Source organism: Thermobia domestica, chromosome 1 (genome assembly GCF_964235325.1).
Source record: "Thermobia domestica chromosome 1, izTheDome1.hap1.1, whole genome shotgun sequence".
NCBI lineage: Eukaryota > Metazoa > Arthropoda > Insecta > Zygentoma > Lepismatidae > Thermobia > Thermobia domestica.
In genome coordinates this window covers 138379306-138395093 of record NC_137454.1, presented here as the reverse complement: position 1 = coordinate 138395093, position 15788 = coordinate 138379306, and the positions used below count along the sequence as shown (strand labels likewise).

General features: G+C 35.8%; 2 protein-coding genes across 4 annotated transcripts in view; one reads left to right on the top strand and one right to left on the bottom strand.

The window, feature by feature from the left end:
- Positions 1–15788, top strand: part of LOC145689537 (ectonucleoside triphosphate diphosphohydrolase 1-like) — a 367616-nt gene that overhangs the window by 157720 nt on the left and 194108 nt on the right. The gene's annotated exons all lie outside the window — the stretch shown is intronic.
- LOC145689526 (phenoloxidase-activating factor 2-like) overlaps positions 1–15788 on the bottom strand; it is a 63411-nt gene that overhangs the window by 12793 nt on the left and 34830 nt on the right. Inside the window, exon 4 of the mRNA XM_081763703.1 lies at positions 5627–5895. Coding sequence (XP_081619829.1) covers positions 5627–5895 — 269 coding nt within the window. The remainder of the gene's footprint in view (positions 1–5626; positions 5896–15788) is intronic.

Here is a 15788-nt window from a genome sequence, read left to right as displayed (position 1 = left end):
TCACATGCCTCTTGCACCAAAGAGGAAATCGGTAATCATATAAACCTTTTTTACTGACGTGAATTTTCTTAAGATCAACCATTGATTGCAACTTTCAAGAATAAAAACTTTAAATAACCTAAGAGGAGCAAACTCGCTTAATGTACTAGTTCTAGTAGACAGCTTTTTGAAGCTATGTAAAACTTACATCCCTAGCTTGTAGCAATAACATTTAAATTTTTAGTGATGTGATTTCCCCCAAGAGCCGCTAGTGGTTGCAATATTGGTATTGATACTTTTATTTTTGTAATATTTCAGTTTTTTTTTTTTCATTTTACTCTTTTGAAATGATGCATTTAACAATCCTGTAAACAACTATAATAATTAGAAGTGTCAAATGGCTTTTTATGCAAGTTTACACTATTTTACTGCTACTGTCGTAGGGGAAAGTGGTCGAATTCTGCGCACTTAAGGAAAAATCGTTATTTCTCCGTTGTTTTTGTAAGCATAACGACATAACTTTGTACAGCCATTGTTTGCTATGTAGTAGACAAGGTAAACACGAAATTTGAATAAAAGCTTACACCAGTACTCGATAATAGACAAAAAACCTGAACTATACATTTGCGCAGAATTACCCAACTAGGTGGGTAATACTGCGCGTAATATGGGATAATTCTGCGCGAAGCGAATAAAGCAAGAAAACAATTTCATAACAAATAACATACTTAAATATGTATAGATGGAGTCAGTGTTCCTCCCATCATATTTTTGGGGCGCACTCCCCCCACCCGGAGCTCTTGAGTGCCCCCTGGAGGAGACAAATAAAACACGTCTATAATATAATAAATAATAAAATAGAATAGTACTGCCCCCCAGAATACTAAGTGTCCTCCCGGAAAATTGTTTCTGAAAGAAACACTGGATGAAGTGGGTTCAGAAAAAGAACGACAAGGGGGCTACAAGTTTTACTATGTACTTTATTGTCTACTAGTTTTATGACTGAAAAATACATATTTTTGAGTGCATTGAAACCATAAGCGTATGATGATAAGGGATTTCAAAAACAGAGAATATCGTTTTCAGTGGTGTGTAGAAAGAAATATCAAACGGCTGAATCCTATGAGATGTATGGGGAGGTATTAATAATATTATGGTATTATTTTCCCAACTATAGATGTGAATTAGGAGTGAAATATGGCTAGCATGGTTATTAAGTATTAGAAGTACTGGACCAGTCGTAGATGGGCGAACAAAATTTCTAAAGTGATAAATCCATTGCATAAACAATCTTCCAGATTACTCCAGATTGCACTTATTGGACCTCGTTTTCTTATTGTTGTGACACGCGACGCCGTGGCAATAGAAACATAGGCGGGACAAGGTGACCAGAACTTTAACTTTCAGAAACGGGACGCATACGAATCGGCGACGGAAAGGGGGGGAAGTGACTTCCACATTGCATTTTGGGACTCAGCACTGTTTTCAATTTACAACATACACAAGTAAGAATAACACAGCGTTTCTAACATAAGTACTACCCAACAATACTTTTAACTACTTCAACACTCAGAATTCCTACTCAATTCCCACTTGAACCACAGAACACTGAATTCTCATTTGAATATTCAGAAGTTCTAGGCACGGCTGAATCTTCCCAATGAGTGTTGGTACGGAAGAGTGTAGAATTAGCATTGACAATTTATATTTTGAATAATAATTACGGGACAACTGGGTCATGTTTGCTTAAAAACGGACATTTAGGTGTCCCGTTTGAGAATCAGAAAAAAACGGGACAACGGCTGAAAATAAGGGACTGTCCCGGCTAAAACGGGACGTCTGGTCGCCTTGAGGCGGGACGAAGACTCCACATGCACTACAACATACACAACAGTGACTCTTTCCACGCCTGTTCGAAATAGCAGTTCCTACATGTTTCTGACCTTTAGGTGCTAAAATTCTCACATGTTTTTGTACGTTCGAAATACCCATTTCGTCCACATTGAAAATTCCACTTAGGGGGAAATGGTGCTTTTTCATTACTGTTTCCAAGTTCTTAAAGGATAGTGTCACGGCTTCTTCATTGAATCCCTTTATTCTATTCAAACTAACTCTCTCAGGTTTTCTTAGACTTATTCGTGGATTTCTTTAAAGAAACAGTCTTAACCAGTCCATACTAGCAACTTCGGTATTTCATCAAAATTAATGGCAATTCGATTTGCTTCGATAATCACATTGCCCACCAATTTAGTTCTTGTTCTCACGAGAACAGTGATTTGCTTCTGAGAATAGCACTGTATTTCCAGTTTTCATCCGTAGACGAATAGCATATTCTGCTGTTCCGTACAATCCAACTTCTCGAATCGCACACCCACTTTTAACAGCACTGATAGCTTCTCTTAGTTGTTCCTCTGCATAACTACTTCTTTTAGTTGTTTTTTCTCTTCTTTTCGGCATCTCTAATGAGAGAGTGACGATATTTTGCGGATCTATTACGTACGCTTGTCATTAACATAAAAACTCTTGAGGTGCAATTTTGCGCACTGCGCAGAATATCCCATCGATTTTGCGCAGAATAACCCCACTCCGCCATTTAACAAAAAACAAGAAATTACGACATATTAAATATTGATTAGTACTACGAATTGCAATGATTATAATGTCCATTGTACAATATAAACGAAACATAAAAGTAACTACCTAGAAATATATAAAGTATAAAACGTACCTCTTAATTTAATTGAAGAAAATTTAACATCAACAAGGAAGAAATTATTCAATGGCCACTTACAGCCTAAACATTTGACATAATGGCTTCTCTCCTTTAATGTTAGTTACTAGTAACGGTTCCTTCGTGGCAGCAGCAACCAATCTGCCGTAAAGGATCTCCAAGTTCAAGAAACACGTGTGCGCAGAATTATCCGCTGCGCAGAATTCGACTACCTTCCCCTATACGATAGTGGTCCGCACTGGTAATTTATTGTATAGTATTATATACTATCCCCTTTATTTTGTATATTTTTAAGTTTCGTTCCAGTTATCTCTGTCTCGATGAAAAAAAAAAGTCATTATTTGTTGCTCAAATATTTCGGCGTTTTAGCTACAATTAATCTCACAGTAACTTAAGACATTTAAACATAGGCCTAGTTAAGTTAATCGCACAATTCTTGTTACAGTATAATCTACAAGAAATGTGTGTGTGTTTATGTATGGAGAATTATATCTCACGCTAATATGGTTTTGATCTTGAATTCTATTCCGTTGAATCGCAGTCTTCAGTTGCTTATAGGGTACATACCGGATGTTTCGTAATTCATGTAATAACATTCATGTCAGTCATAGATGCAAATCAAGATTTATGAAGGAAGTTGGAAGTTATCACGACAGAAAACAGTGTGGAAAATTTAGAGAAGCTGTACCGTAATTTGCACAAGAATTAAGGAATTTTAAAGGAAATCGCATATAATTTACAAACGTAATAATTTAGAACGCTGTATTTTAAACACATAGGGCCTTATACAGAGTTGTTTTGACGCGTTATTAGTGCCATACTAAAGAGTTCGACTAACTATGTTTCCTGCAGTAATTAGGCTTTTAGTATGACGCTAATCATACGTCAAAATGACTCTGCATAAGGCCCATAATAGCTAGATATATAAGAAAACATTTGTGCAAGTGCATTAGCAAACATTTAGTATAACCATAGTTATTGAAATATAAACTTCGGTGCAAAGTAACCTCATAGGTGGGGATACTTTGCACAACATAGTAACCCCATAGGTGGGGATACTTTGCACAACATACAAAAAAGTATGTTCAACATGCGAACATAATGTTTCTATGCAATATTTCCCTTCAATATTTATACATTTCACTTCCTACACAAAACTGTATGCAGTCTACAAATATTGATCCGCAGAAAAAAAAAAACTGCAACATGAGCATTTAAGTTTATTGTGAAACGACGAAGTCTTTTGTTCGAAAATAAGTGTGCAGGGGAGGACGCCGAGGTTTCTCCTGGAGTGATTCGTGCCACTTAAAAGTTATGTTGATTCCCTGCGCTGTGAGGCGTAATTGACATCATAATAAACTTCATGCTCATGTTGCAGGTTTTTTGCTGCGGACTGTACCAATACTTAGTATGAATTATCGATATTTGTAAAGAAAATTATGTATTTTCTGGTACCGGCACAGGAACTACATTCTGATAGTTTAGCATATGCCCCAAAAACTGCCAACTCAGGAACAGAAAAATTCCCCGTGAACTGAATTGCCTTGGTTGCTCAGTATATCCGAGAATATAATCCTAAACGTAATCAGTGGAATATTTACGGGCTTTGGGACTTTCAAGCTCAAGCCCACCCAAATTGCATGATTTCGTCTTTTTAAATCTAGTGTTAGTCATTCCTATGCGTATAAGCTTCAATCGCCCCAAAAATCTGATTTCTTAAGAAAAAAACTTTTCAGAGTGTAGCCCTTCTCAAACTAATTTTCTGGATCCGCTAATGTTCGTAATTTATTTTCCAACAAGAAATACATTCTGGCATCTACCTAAATAGGAAATTTATCTAAAATTAGAAGGCAGGAGGTACCAGCAGTATTAATTTCCTATCTAAGGGGTTACTTTGGGCCGGTGCAAAGTAACCCCGATTAGAGGCTGAAGTAGTCTTCTCTCAGTTTTATCTTTTTTTATGACTTTGAAGTGTTTCACACTTCAATTTCAACTATTGTTTCAAAATCCCATTATGCACAGTAGTAATCTACAGAACTGACTTAACGTTGACGAAAATTCTTATACGTGATATCTTTCAAATTTTGTCTGCCTTTACAGTGACTGCTTTCCATACCTCTACATCAACAAACCCTTTCGATAATTAAAACTGATGTTAACCGCCAACATTATAGCCAAAACACTGTTAGATGTTCTGTCTTAGGATGGCAGTTGAAACTTTCTCTTTACAGTTCATGGTTTTACCGACAGATGACTGCAACTCTTTCGTATTTTGTGCAAAATAACCCCTGATGTGCAAAGTCTTATGGTACGTTAAATTTCCAATAATAACTCATTTAGAACTGAAATACCGCGGAAGATACGTTGTCTGTGGAAAGTATAGTACGTCATAAACTTCTAGTGCAATAATACAAGAAAAAATCTTAACATTTTGCATTTTAAAAACCACTGCGAAGCCTATAACAGAAAAGAGGACGAATGCGACTATCCTTCATGAAGCTTTTTGGACTTGTTTTCAGAATCATCTCCCAAACACTGTAACAGGAATCGCAAAACATGCACAGATAGCTGAAACAATAAGCAAGTTATTGACGAGAAACCTAGCACAAAGGAGGTACTAGTCACTGTTCTTCCTAAATTGGTGTGAATCAATGAAGAACAAGAATGGAACCAAGAAATGCATTTGGCTTTATGGATACCTGATATTTTGAAAGCACTATCTAACGGAGTTACCAACGTCCTTGCAGTATTTACGTATGTGCGAGACAATGTATCCTGCTTTGCTTTCTACAGTGACGCAGAATAACAACAATTTCCCATTAATGTACAATACGTTATTTTTAAGTTTTAGTATTATCATAAAGTAACTGTTTAAATGTAAATAAAATGACGGTAACAATTAAGATATCTACTTACCAAAGAGGTTCTTACCCCATCCTGTGGCATAGCATCGTGACTCGTCAAAAATAGCAGTCGGTGGGGGTAAGCAAATAACATCTATATTATTTCCCAACTCAAGTGGCTGTTGTAATATTAATAAAGCCACATCGTACCGTAAGGTACGTGGATTGTAATTCTCATGCACAATTTTAGCCTGGATTTTTCTATCCTGATGGGCGTATATCTCATTTTTTGTTTGTGTATCCCATTCTCCTGCTCGTGCTTTTAGAATACTAACTGGCTGTCTGGAAAGTAATTAAATTCATCATAAACTCATCAATATCTGTAATTGGTTAGAATTACAGAGTCTGAATCATAGAAACATATACGAGTCTGCTGGAAAAGTTTCTGCAAATTACTAACAACAGTGACAGTGGTGTTCCGATATAAAATTCCGAAGAATACACCTTACTATGTTTAAATTATCTTTGATTGTTCAAACCTATTTATTTTCCACGGGAGTTTGAAGAAGTACTGCTGTCCAAAATGCGTCAACAGCTGCTTCAAACCACAAATCGCTCACTACGCATCTTCATTTTCATGTGTGAGGAAAAAAAAAAAAAGAAGCCACTAGGTGTTAAATCAGATAAGTACGGACAATGAGTCGTTAATTCGATATTTTTATTTATTTTTATTTTATTTTTTTTTAAAGGTTGGTTCACAGAATGGAAATTGGCGTTGTGGTGGTGAAGAATGATACGACGATTTGGGTTTGTTTTATGCAATTCATTAATAATTTCTGCAAAAAAAAAATTGTTGTGTTCTCTTTAGCATTTATAACACTAGTTAACAAATTTAAACTTTTTGTTTGTTACATGAGAAAAATCACCTGATCTTAGAGGAACTTTTTGCGCTGAATTCGAATATGCACTCGGTTTCTCTCCATCACGTACAGTTTTCCCGTAACAGAGGGATTTTTGGGAAATTCCCTCAAAAATTTCCCTTTTTCAGATATTTTATTCCCCTAGCTCCTGTCCCCTTACATATAGTAACATAGTAATTATACCTAAGTATACCTTGATTTATATTTAATAAACCCTAAAAGTTTCGTAAAAATCGCTTTGTTCTTTCTAGAGAAATAAATATACTTGTATGTATACTGTGTGCACTGTTTATTGCACCTGATAGTAATGCTTTCAGATCTCCTGAGTTGGGGTAAAAACGATTTGCTTTATTACTACAAACACAGACATAAAAATGAATATTTACAATAGTCAACAACACACTTGTATTGCTCTCTGTAAATTAGAAACGTGTATAAAAATAGAATGTACTTCCAACGTATATTTTTTTTAAACGTACAGTATATGTATATCTTAATACATATATATACAATTCTCCAAGTTTTTTCGTTTTGTCCTGACCTAGTCCGTGATTTGCACCTGACAAAACAAGAGGCGGAACTTCTGGGATCAAGGCTCCAGCAGTGGAACTTATTGGATGCAGAAACGAACATATCAGTGTACAGGAAAAGGCATGTTCAATTTTCAAGCTATTTCTCAATGCAAGATAATGTGTGCGTATGTACGGATATAAATGGGTTGATGGCGGAGCTAGGAATTCCTTACGTTCTAGAAGAATGGAGGTTATTTATCGACGCGTCGAAGGTCAGCCTTAAAGATGTCCTTTTACATAATGGAAATAAAAAACCTTCTATATCACTTGCGCACTCAGTGAAGATTAAGGAATCCTATGACACCATGTCAACTTTGCTAAATCTTATAAATTACAAGGACCATTGTTGGCAAATATGTTGTGATCTCAAGGTAGTTGGTATTTTATTAGGACTGCAGTGCGGTTACACGAAGTACCAATGTTTTTTATGTTTATGGGATAGCCGAGCTGATGACAAACATTATGAAGTGAAGGAATGGGAACCTAGAGTGAATTACGTACCTGGAGAATGCAACGTCAAATACGCTTTTTTGGTAGATCCTAATAAGATATTACTACCGCCACTTCATATCAAGTTAGGACTTATGAAAAACTTCGTCAAAGCCATGGACACATCTGGTGAAGGTTTCAAGTATTTGCGAGATAAGTTCCCTAACCTGAGTGATGCTAAGATTTCAGCGGGAGTGTTTATTGGTCCCCAAATTAGGAAATTAATGCTTGATGATAGCTTTGACAGCAAGTTAAACAGTGCTGAGCTAGCTGCCTGGACAGCATTTAAGTGTGTTGTGCGCAACTTTCTGGGCAATAACAAAGCTGAGAGTTACACAGAAATCGTACAGGACATGATACAGAAATACAAAGAGTTGGGTTGTAGGATGTCTTTAAAAATCCACTTTTTGTACTCCCACCTCAGATTCTTTCCTGCTAACCTAGGTGCTCTCAGCGACGAACAGGGGGAAAGATTCCACCAAGATATAATGGCAATGGAGAAAAGGTACCAGGGACGATGGGATCCTTCAATGATGGGGGACTATTGTTGGGGTCTTGTTAGAGAATGCAACATTTCTTACAAAAGAAGGAAGTAGTGTACGTTTTTGTAACCCAATGGAAGTTTCATATATTGTGATAGTTTTGATTGTCTTTTCATGACCTTTTGGTACATTTGTATTATTGTTTATTGTAAATTGTCACACTTGTAAATTATATTGTATTATATTTTATATATGTGTTTGTGGTAATAAAGCAAAAAATTTTACCTCAACTTAAGAGATCTGAAAGCATTACTATAAGGTGCAATAAACAGTACACACAATATACATACAAACATATTTATTTCTCTAGAAAGAATAAAGCGATTATTACGAAACTTGGAGGGTTTGTTAAATATGAATCAAAGTATACTTAGGTATAATTTCTATGTTAGTATATGCAAGGGGACAAGATCTTGGGGTGTAAAATAAACGAAAAGGGAAATTTTTGAGGGATTTTCCCGAAAATTCCTCTGTTACGGGAAAATCGTACGTGATGGAGAAAAACCGAGTGCATATTCGAATTCAGCGCAGAAAGTTCCTTTAAGAACAGGTATTTCCTTTTATGTAACAAAACCTTTGTTAACTAGTGAATCCATCGATCTTATAAAGCTATTGCCACATGTCTGTTATAACCGAAGAAACAAGCAGTATTTGCTTCGCAGCGCTCCTCGAACGAACAACTTTTCTTGTTTTCAGGTTCACATGAATAGATCCAAGTTTTGTTTCGTGTAACAATGTGGTACACCAAATTTGACTTAAAACTGTTGAATTTTTTGAGCGTTTCCATACACCAAGTAACGTGAGCCTGTTTTTAAGCTTCGATCAAGTTGTATGTGATTCAACGGCTTGAAAGTTTCCGTATGGTCAGATGACCCTGCAATATTGTATGCATTTCTTTTATGAATAATGTTCAAGGATATCTAAATCTCACAGAGTGCCACGCCGACCTTTCTCAATCATTTAATGCACAACATCAATAATCAAGATTATTGACAACAAGAGACGTGTATGGACCACCTTCACCAAGTTTATCAATGGAAAATGTGTGACCACGCTGGAATTCGAGAAACCAATTGTATTAGATCGTGTTTTATCTCCAAAACCCAAAATGAAGTTGCTCAATGCATTGTCTCGATGTTAAACAACATTTGAAATCTTTAAAAAATCATTATTCGAAAGTGTTCGTGAGAAATTTCTGTTTCACATGAAACTACTACTTCAAACTGCTGTCAAAAATAAAAGAATAAGCTTAAACAAAGATAATTTAAACATAGCAAGGTCTATCCTCCATAAGTACATTAATCTTGTTACACATCAATCTATATCATTATACTCTGACTTACAATATAATCTGACTCCTATTATGTTCTAACTTCCATTATATTCTAACTTCCATTATATTCTAACTTCCATCATAATCTAACTTTATTTTCACATGCTATATCTCTGAACTACCGTAACAGCTTCACGTAACTTATTTTTAACCACTTAGTGCCCTGTTCTTATATCGTACATTGGGGAATGGGAGAAGGAATTTGTGCACAAGAAATAATACTTTTTTCAAAATATTTTTCTTTACCTTACTTTCTATTTCTGAACATTCATACAACAACTACTGTATCTGGTTTATGTTAGCTTTACTGTACTTTAATTATATCTCAAAAGAAATACAGGGGCCGCAGTGGCTCAGTGGTAGAGCGTTCACCTCTGGTGCATGGGGTCCCTGGTTCGATCCCAGCTCGCGCCAAGTGAACTTTGTAGTGGACAAACACCGTGTGCATTGGTTTCATCGGGGTTGTTCCGTTTCGTCCCACTTTCTTCATTCCAACATTTCTTTCATTTCTCATCACCGTCTCCTTTAGCCTAGCCGGTTCATGAGACGTGAAACTTAATATAAGCCTAGCCAGTTCATGATAATCGTGAGACGTAAAACTTAAATATTTCATTTCATTTACAAAAGAAATACGACGTTTACATATAATTAGCCGTCACCTATTCTATTGTGTTTGTAACTAGTCCTCCCAATCTTCGTAATAAAATATGAATTAAAACGGTGGCAATATCATGTTCGACTTGTAGCGAGGGTTTTGGGTTGCCAAGTTCAATGATTGTCATTCTGATGAAGATGGCCTTGAATCAGTCTTACTCGCAGCTTTCGAAATAGAGTCGTATTCAGTGAACTTCGCAGAGTAGTGATGAAATGGGTTACGAAATTCGTGACCTGCGACTCGGAAGACCCAAAGCCAGTCAGACCTATGATCCGGAATGACCCGGTAAGACCTGGGGACGAAACGTCATCCACATGGGGATTATGTGTGAGGCTACTAATGCAATTCTAACAAACATGACTTTCCCCTCTCATTGTCTTTTCATAAAATATCTATTTTTTTTGTTTGTTGTTTGCGTTTGTCTGTTAAACATTGCACTGATAGATAATTACAAGGTTTATCACTGTACAAACATGTTTGAATCACAGAAAGGATAGGCTTCATGTTTCGCTTATGCTTGTCTTTTAGAATGTAAAAGATACCGCTGAGCCTAAACAATGTTTTGTTAATTTTTTGTGTAGGCTATGCTCAAAAACCACGTATGGGAAAACGAATAAACATGAAATTATGTTTGTGAGAACATGAAATATTAAAAAGATGGTATCTTGATTAAGAAATTTTACACCGAGAATTAAACAAATGATTGTTCGAATTCAAGTAGTGAACATCATTAATCAACTACTAAATTCTGTACTAATTCTGCAGAGATATTTCGACTGCTTCTAGGTCGCCGGGTGTATTCCGGTCACCGGGTCAGAAAAGCGAGACCCAGACTCGGATGACCCGAATAAAAATCATGAGCCAAGTGACCAAAAAAATAAAAACAAAAAAAAAACGGTTACTCATCTTCCATTCCATCACTGTTACAAGGGATTTAGACACATGGCTATGACCTAACTCCAGTGGAAGGGAGATCTTGTCGTCAGGACTTCTGCTTTGGGATTTATTATTATTATTATTATTATTATTATTATTATTATTAGTAGTAGTAGTAGTAGTAGTAGTAGTAGTATTAGTAGTGGTGGTAATGCCCGTATTTATACATGGGCAACAGAGGCCGAGGGCTGCAAATTTCGAAGGACATCATATTTTGAAAAATCGAGACTGAAATATTGCATGCGGGAAAGTAAGACTGTCCACGAGGGGGGAAAAAAAATTGAGATTTATATTCAAATTCAATATTGGTACCACAGCGCGACCGAGTTTTCTCGTTATAACGCTACTGGTGCTAGAACGATCTGAGGGTATTACTTATTGACTACCAGTGTAGTTTATGCATTTGGTTCTGTACACTCCGTTCTGTTGCTAGTGGTTTAATGTAAAGCTGTATGGTTTTTTAGGCCTATACTATATATGAACAAATAAGAATGAAACGTTTACTTTGGTCAGGATCGTAAAATACCTAATACGGGATTAGCTGTAGCAGTAATAATTTTGAAAATAGGCCTAAATATTTCCTCCTATGAGGATGATGATGCCTAATAAAGCTACCTCTGTGATCGTTTATGATGATTCTGAGAGCAAACTAGCTTTATGAAGTAGTTCTTAGTAATAGGGTTACTTACAACAAAAATAAACAATTTTTTATCGCCATTTGTATTTTCTTGCAAATATGAACAAATACATTATTTTTTATCAAAGTTAAAATGTATGAATTCATTATTTGGGTGTAAAAAATCACATAAAAATGTTACTCTGCGCGGGAATCAAACTCACAACCTCTGATTCCACAGTCCAGTACGCTAACCGCATGGCCACGGAGTACGATGCCGAGATATCACATTTTCATAACGTTTTGCGTTCCTTTTTTTTTTTTTTTGTGTGTGTGTGTGTGTCGATTCAAGCGCCATCTGCGAAGACTGTTTTCAATTTTGGGTCAGATCACTGTAACTTTTTCTGGAGAATCCAAATATGCAATAAGAAATAGGGGTTCCCATTTAAAATTTTAAAGTTCCCCCGAAGGGGGTGGGGATAGGGGTTACGGTTTGTATCATTGGATAGATTTTTAAAACCAATTTAACACGTGTTATTTTTGTTTTGCTAATCTTTATACTTCGCGAGATATTGGACCGTTCTGGGACTCTTTCCGCTCCCTGTATATATAAATGTACCAAATTTCACAAAATTAAATCCCCACGTTAAGCGGGTTTGCATATCCAGGCTCCTAACTATGAAAACATTTACGCTCACTCCAACCTCAATCATTTCACGAATTCAACCTGTTTTACGTATGTTATTAGGACATAATATCGATTGTGATTTATTCTAAAAACACTTTTATACAATGCAAGAGCTGTAACGTCCAAATATTTACTGAGAACTCATAGTCGTATCGGAATAAACAAAAGCGAGTATGGAACAGTAAACTGCTTTCACAAAAGGCAAAAGAAGTTGTGCAAAGGCATGCAAAACGGTCGAGTGGTTTGGGTCGGTACACTACCAATCACATGTTTGTGTGTTCAAGCCCGGTAGCAAGTTGTTTCTTTTTTCAAGTGTCTTCCTATTTTCATTCGGAGGCTGAAAATATTTCTTTGAGTAACTCATTGAAAACTTCTTTTGTTTCAAATTCGATTAGAACGGAACATTATATGAATTGCGAATCTTAAATCCATAGCTAAAAAAAAAAAAATCAAGTATACTCACTACTCCATTATCCTCTGATTTGTAACGAAAAACTATTTATAAACAGTGGTGACTTCAGAAAATTATCCTCGGGGGGAATTTCAATATGCGGGTAGAGGGCAAACATTGGTAGTCCACATTGAGCATGATCGAATATATCGTCCTGAAGGCGGAAATTTCTTAGCTCGAGAGGGGTCTCAAATTCTCCCTCAGATCACGTCCTGAAAGCATCATTGCTTAAAAGCTTTTCGTAACAAATATAATATTACACTTGTTTCTCGTTCTACATTTTGAATTGGTAAAATCATAACTTATAGAGGATTATAATAAAAGCATAAAAATTACAATACCAATTATGTATAAATTATCCTGTAAGTTACCAACTTTGGGTCAGATTAAAACTCAAATATTTGTTTTCGGATTGCACTTAGAAGTAAGTCCTCTCTATATAATACTGATTGGAAAGCATGTATAACTCTAATTAATTAATCAATATTTATACAAATATTTTTTATTTTACTATTTTTACTATTCAATATTATATACATTTCATTTCCAAAATCAAAATCTCGAAAATGTATATTGTACGAGTGCAGATTCGCAAATGCTTATTTATCATATATATTGGTCTCTATTCGAAATTCTATTTAATCGAAGCCGACAAGAACACAGACAGAAACATCGAGAACAGGTGAAAAAAAAAGAGAGAAAAAAGTGCTGTTCCCGGCGGGGACTCGAACTTAGTTCTAATGGTGCTTTATAAGCCGAACGCCTTAGACCACTCGGCTATGGTAACAACTAGTGATTGTGGCAAAGGCTTCGAGTAGTAGTTCTTATTACAGAATAACATTTTCTATTGCCTAAAATTTAAACCTAATTTACTTTGATATAATATATCTATTAATTTGTTTCATGAACACGTTTTCCTTACTTTGATGAATGATGTATGTTGTTGATATAGATTCTATTACACGTTCTTTCGTAAATATTATAGAAAGTATCAGGGTTATTTATGATCTTTCATGGAAATTGACTGGCGCATGCGCAGTACACAGACAGTTCAATTGGAAGGCGAGGAAGGAAACGCTAACACACTGTTAGAATGTTTCCCTCGCAAGCAGTAGTTCACAACCGAGGGACGGCGGGACGCACTTCCTCCTCCTGGGGTGGCGTGAAGTGTTTACGAAGTCCCTTCGTTGTGTTATATTTCTTGAATGATTATGCACAATATCCAGTCACATCTTCTACACATTTGGAAGTGATAAATCGTAGTATACAGGTAAATAAACCGTCCTCCACACACAGTGATTGTTGCTTTTCCAAGATTATAAACTGAAACACTTTTTATTTCAATAGAATATAAAAGTTTCAATGGGAGGGGTTAGAACCCCCTCAACCCACTGGGTTTTTGATATGTCACCGCCTAAACTGTAACTTTCAAGTTAGAATCGAAAAATGGAGACATGTGACCTACTAAATATATTTTTAGTTCATTATACATTTTCATAAATAAAATATCCACAATTACAATGACAGTAAATGCTAAGTAATTATTGTAAATTTTTGTACTTTCATTTTCCCTCTTTCTTCTCAACTGAGCTTGAAAAATGTAAAAATGGGAGGTTAAGAATTTCAAATATTATGTATATTTTAGCGTATTACGAAATTATATTTAATAGAATCCGGCAGGATCACATACAGAAACGTCAAGAAGAGGTAAAATCAAATTGTACTGTGGTGGGATTCGAACTACTCTTGAATGGTGCCTCAGAATCTCTAACCGAATGCCTTAGTCCACTTTTTTTTTTTAACAACTTTTTTATTAACTAATAGAGTTGGATACAAACGATCATTAACACAACTGCAGAACAATATAAATATATACAGCTAATAATGCACAATGTAACTCAAGGGAAGAGAAAAAAAAACTGCTTATGGAGCATAGATACAAGTTGTACAGTTTGTGCGTTTTTTTTTTTTTTTTTTGAAGAACGTATGGAGCATATACACAAGTTTTACAAATGACTAAAAACTCATTGGAATAACAAAGGAGTACAAATTAATTACGCATATATGGTATTGTCGAGAAAACGAGCAAAAGTACAAGTTTTCATAATGGAGCTCATTTTGTCATAATTAGTTTGAAGATATTCAATATAAAACGAAGAATTACCTGCAGTTTCTACTGAGAGTACATACGTAATTGTTTGAGCTATAAGCCAGGTAACAGCATTGTGTTTCGTTTTGGGATACAGAGAATATTCCGGTCGTAACAGGAGATTGACCTCGATTGAGCGACGAGGTTGGCGCATAATAAGACCCAAAAATCGCTGCAATTGGTACCAGATTTGTTTGCTATTCACACAAGTTGTTAATCTATGACTCAAGGAATCAGCAGCACCACAGAAAGAACATATTATATCAGCACTAAACCCACATTTATTTCGTTTTACTTTCGTATCTACAATGTCATTCACTACGATGTACCAAAAGGATTTATTTTCTGCTATTAAATATTTTGAGTGTATATTACGAAATATTATATGCCAATTGTATTCTGGTTCTCTTTCTATTAATTTGCATGGTGATAACTGATGTAGGTGGTGCATGTACCATTGTTTACTTGTTAAAGTCAAAACATCGGGAGTTCGCTGACATTGATAGATATAGGCACACAAGACATTAGTTAAGTAAGAGCAACTGGAGGGGAGGGAAGCGATCGCCAACGGCAGTGTTGGATCGATCGTATCCAACAAATATCGCAGTAAGTGTCTAGTGGGAGAGGGTACATCTTCAACTAAGGCAGTCAAGTTACGTCTTATAAACAAACTCTCAGCCTTGAACTGCACGTGAGTCATGTTAATGCCTCCGTTCGCTACCGATAAACAGATGTCATTATAGCGAACACGAAACACACAATTGTTCCACAAAAACCAACCACAAACACTTTGTAGTTTTTTGCCTGCTGTAGAAGGCAGGGCAAAGACGTTAGCAACATACCACAGTTTACTCAAAATATAAACGTTGAGAAGTCGAACACGA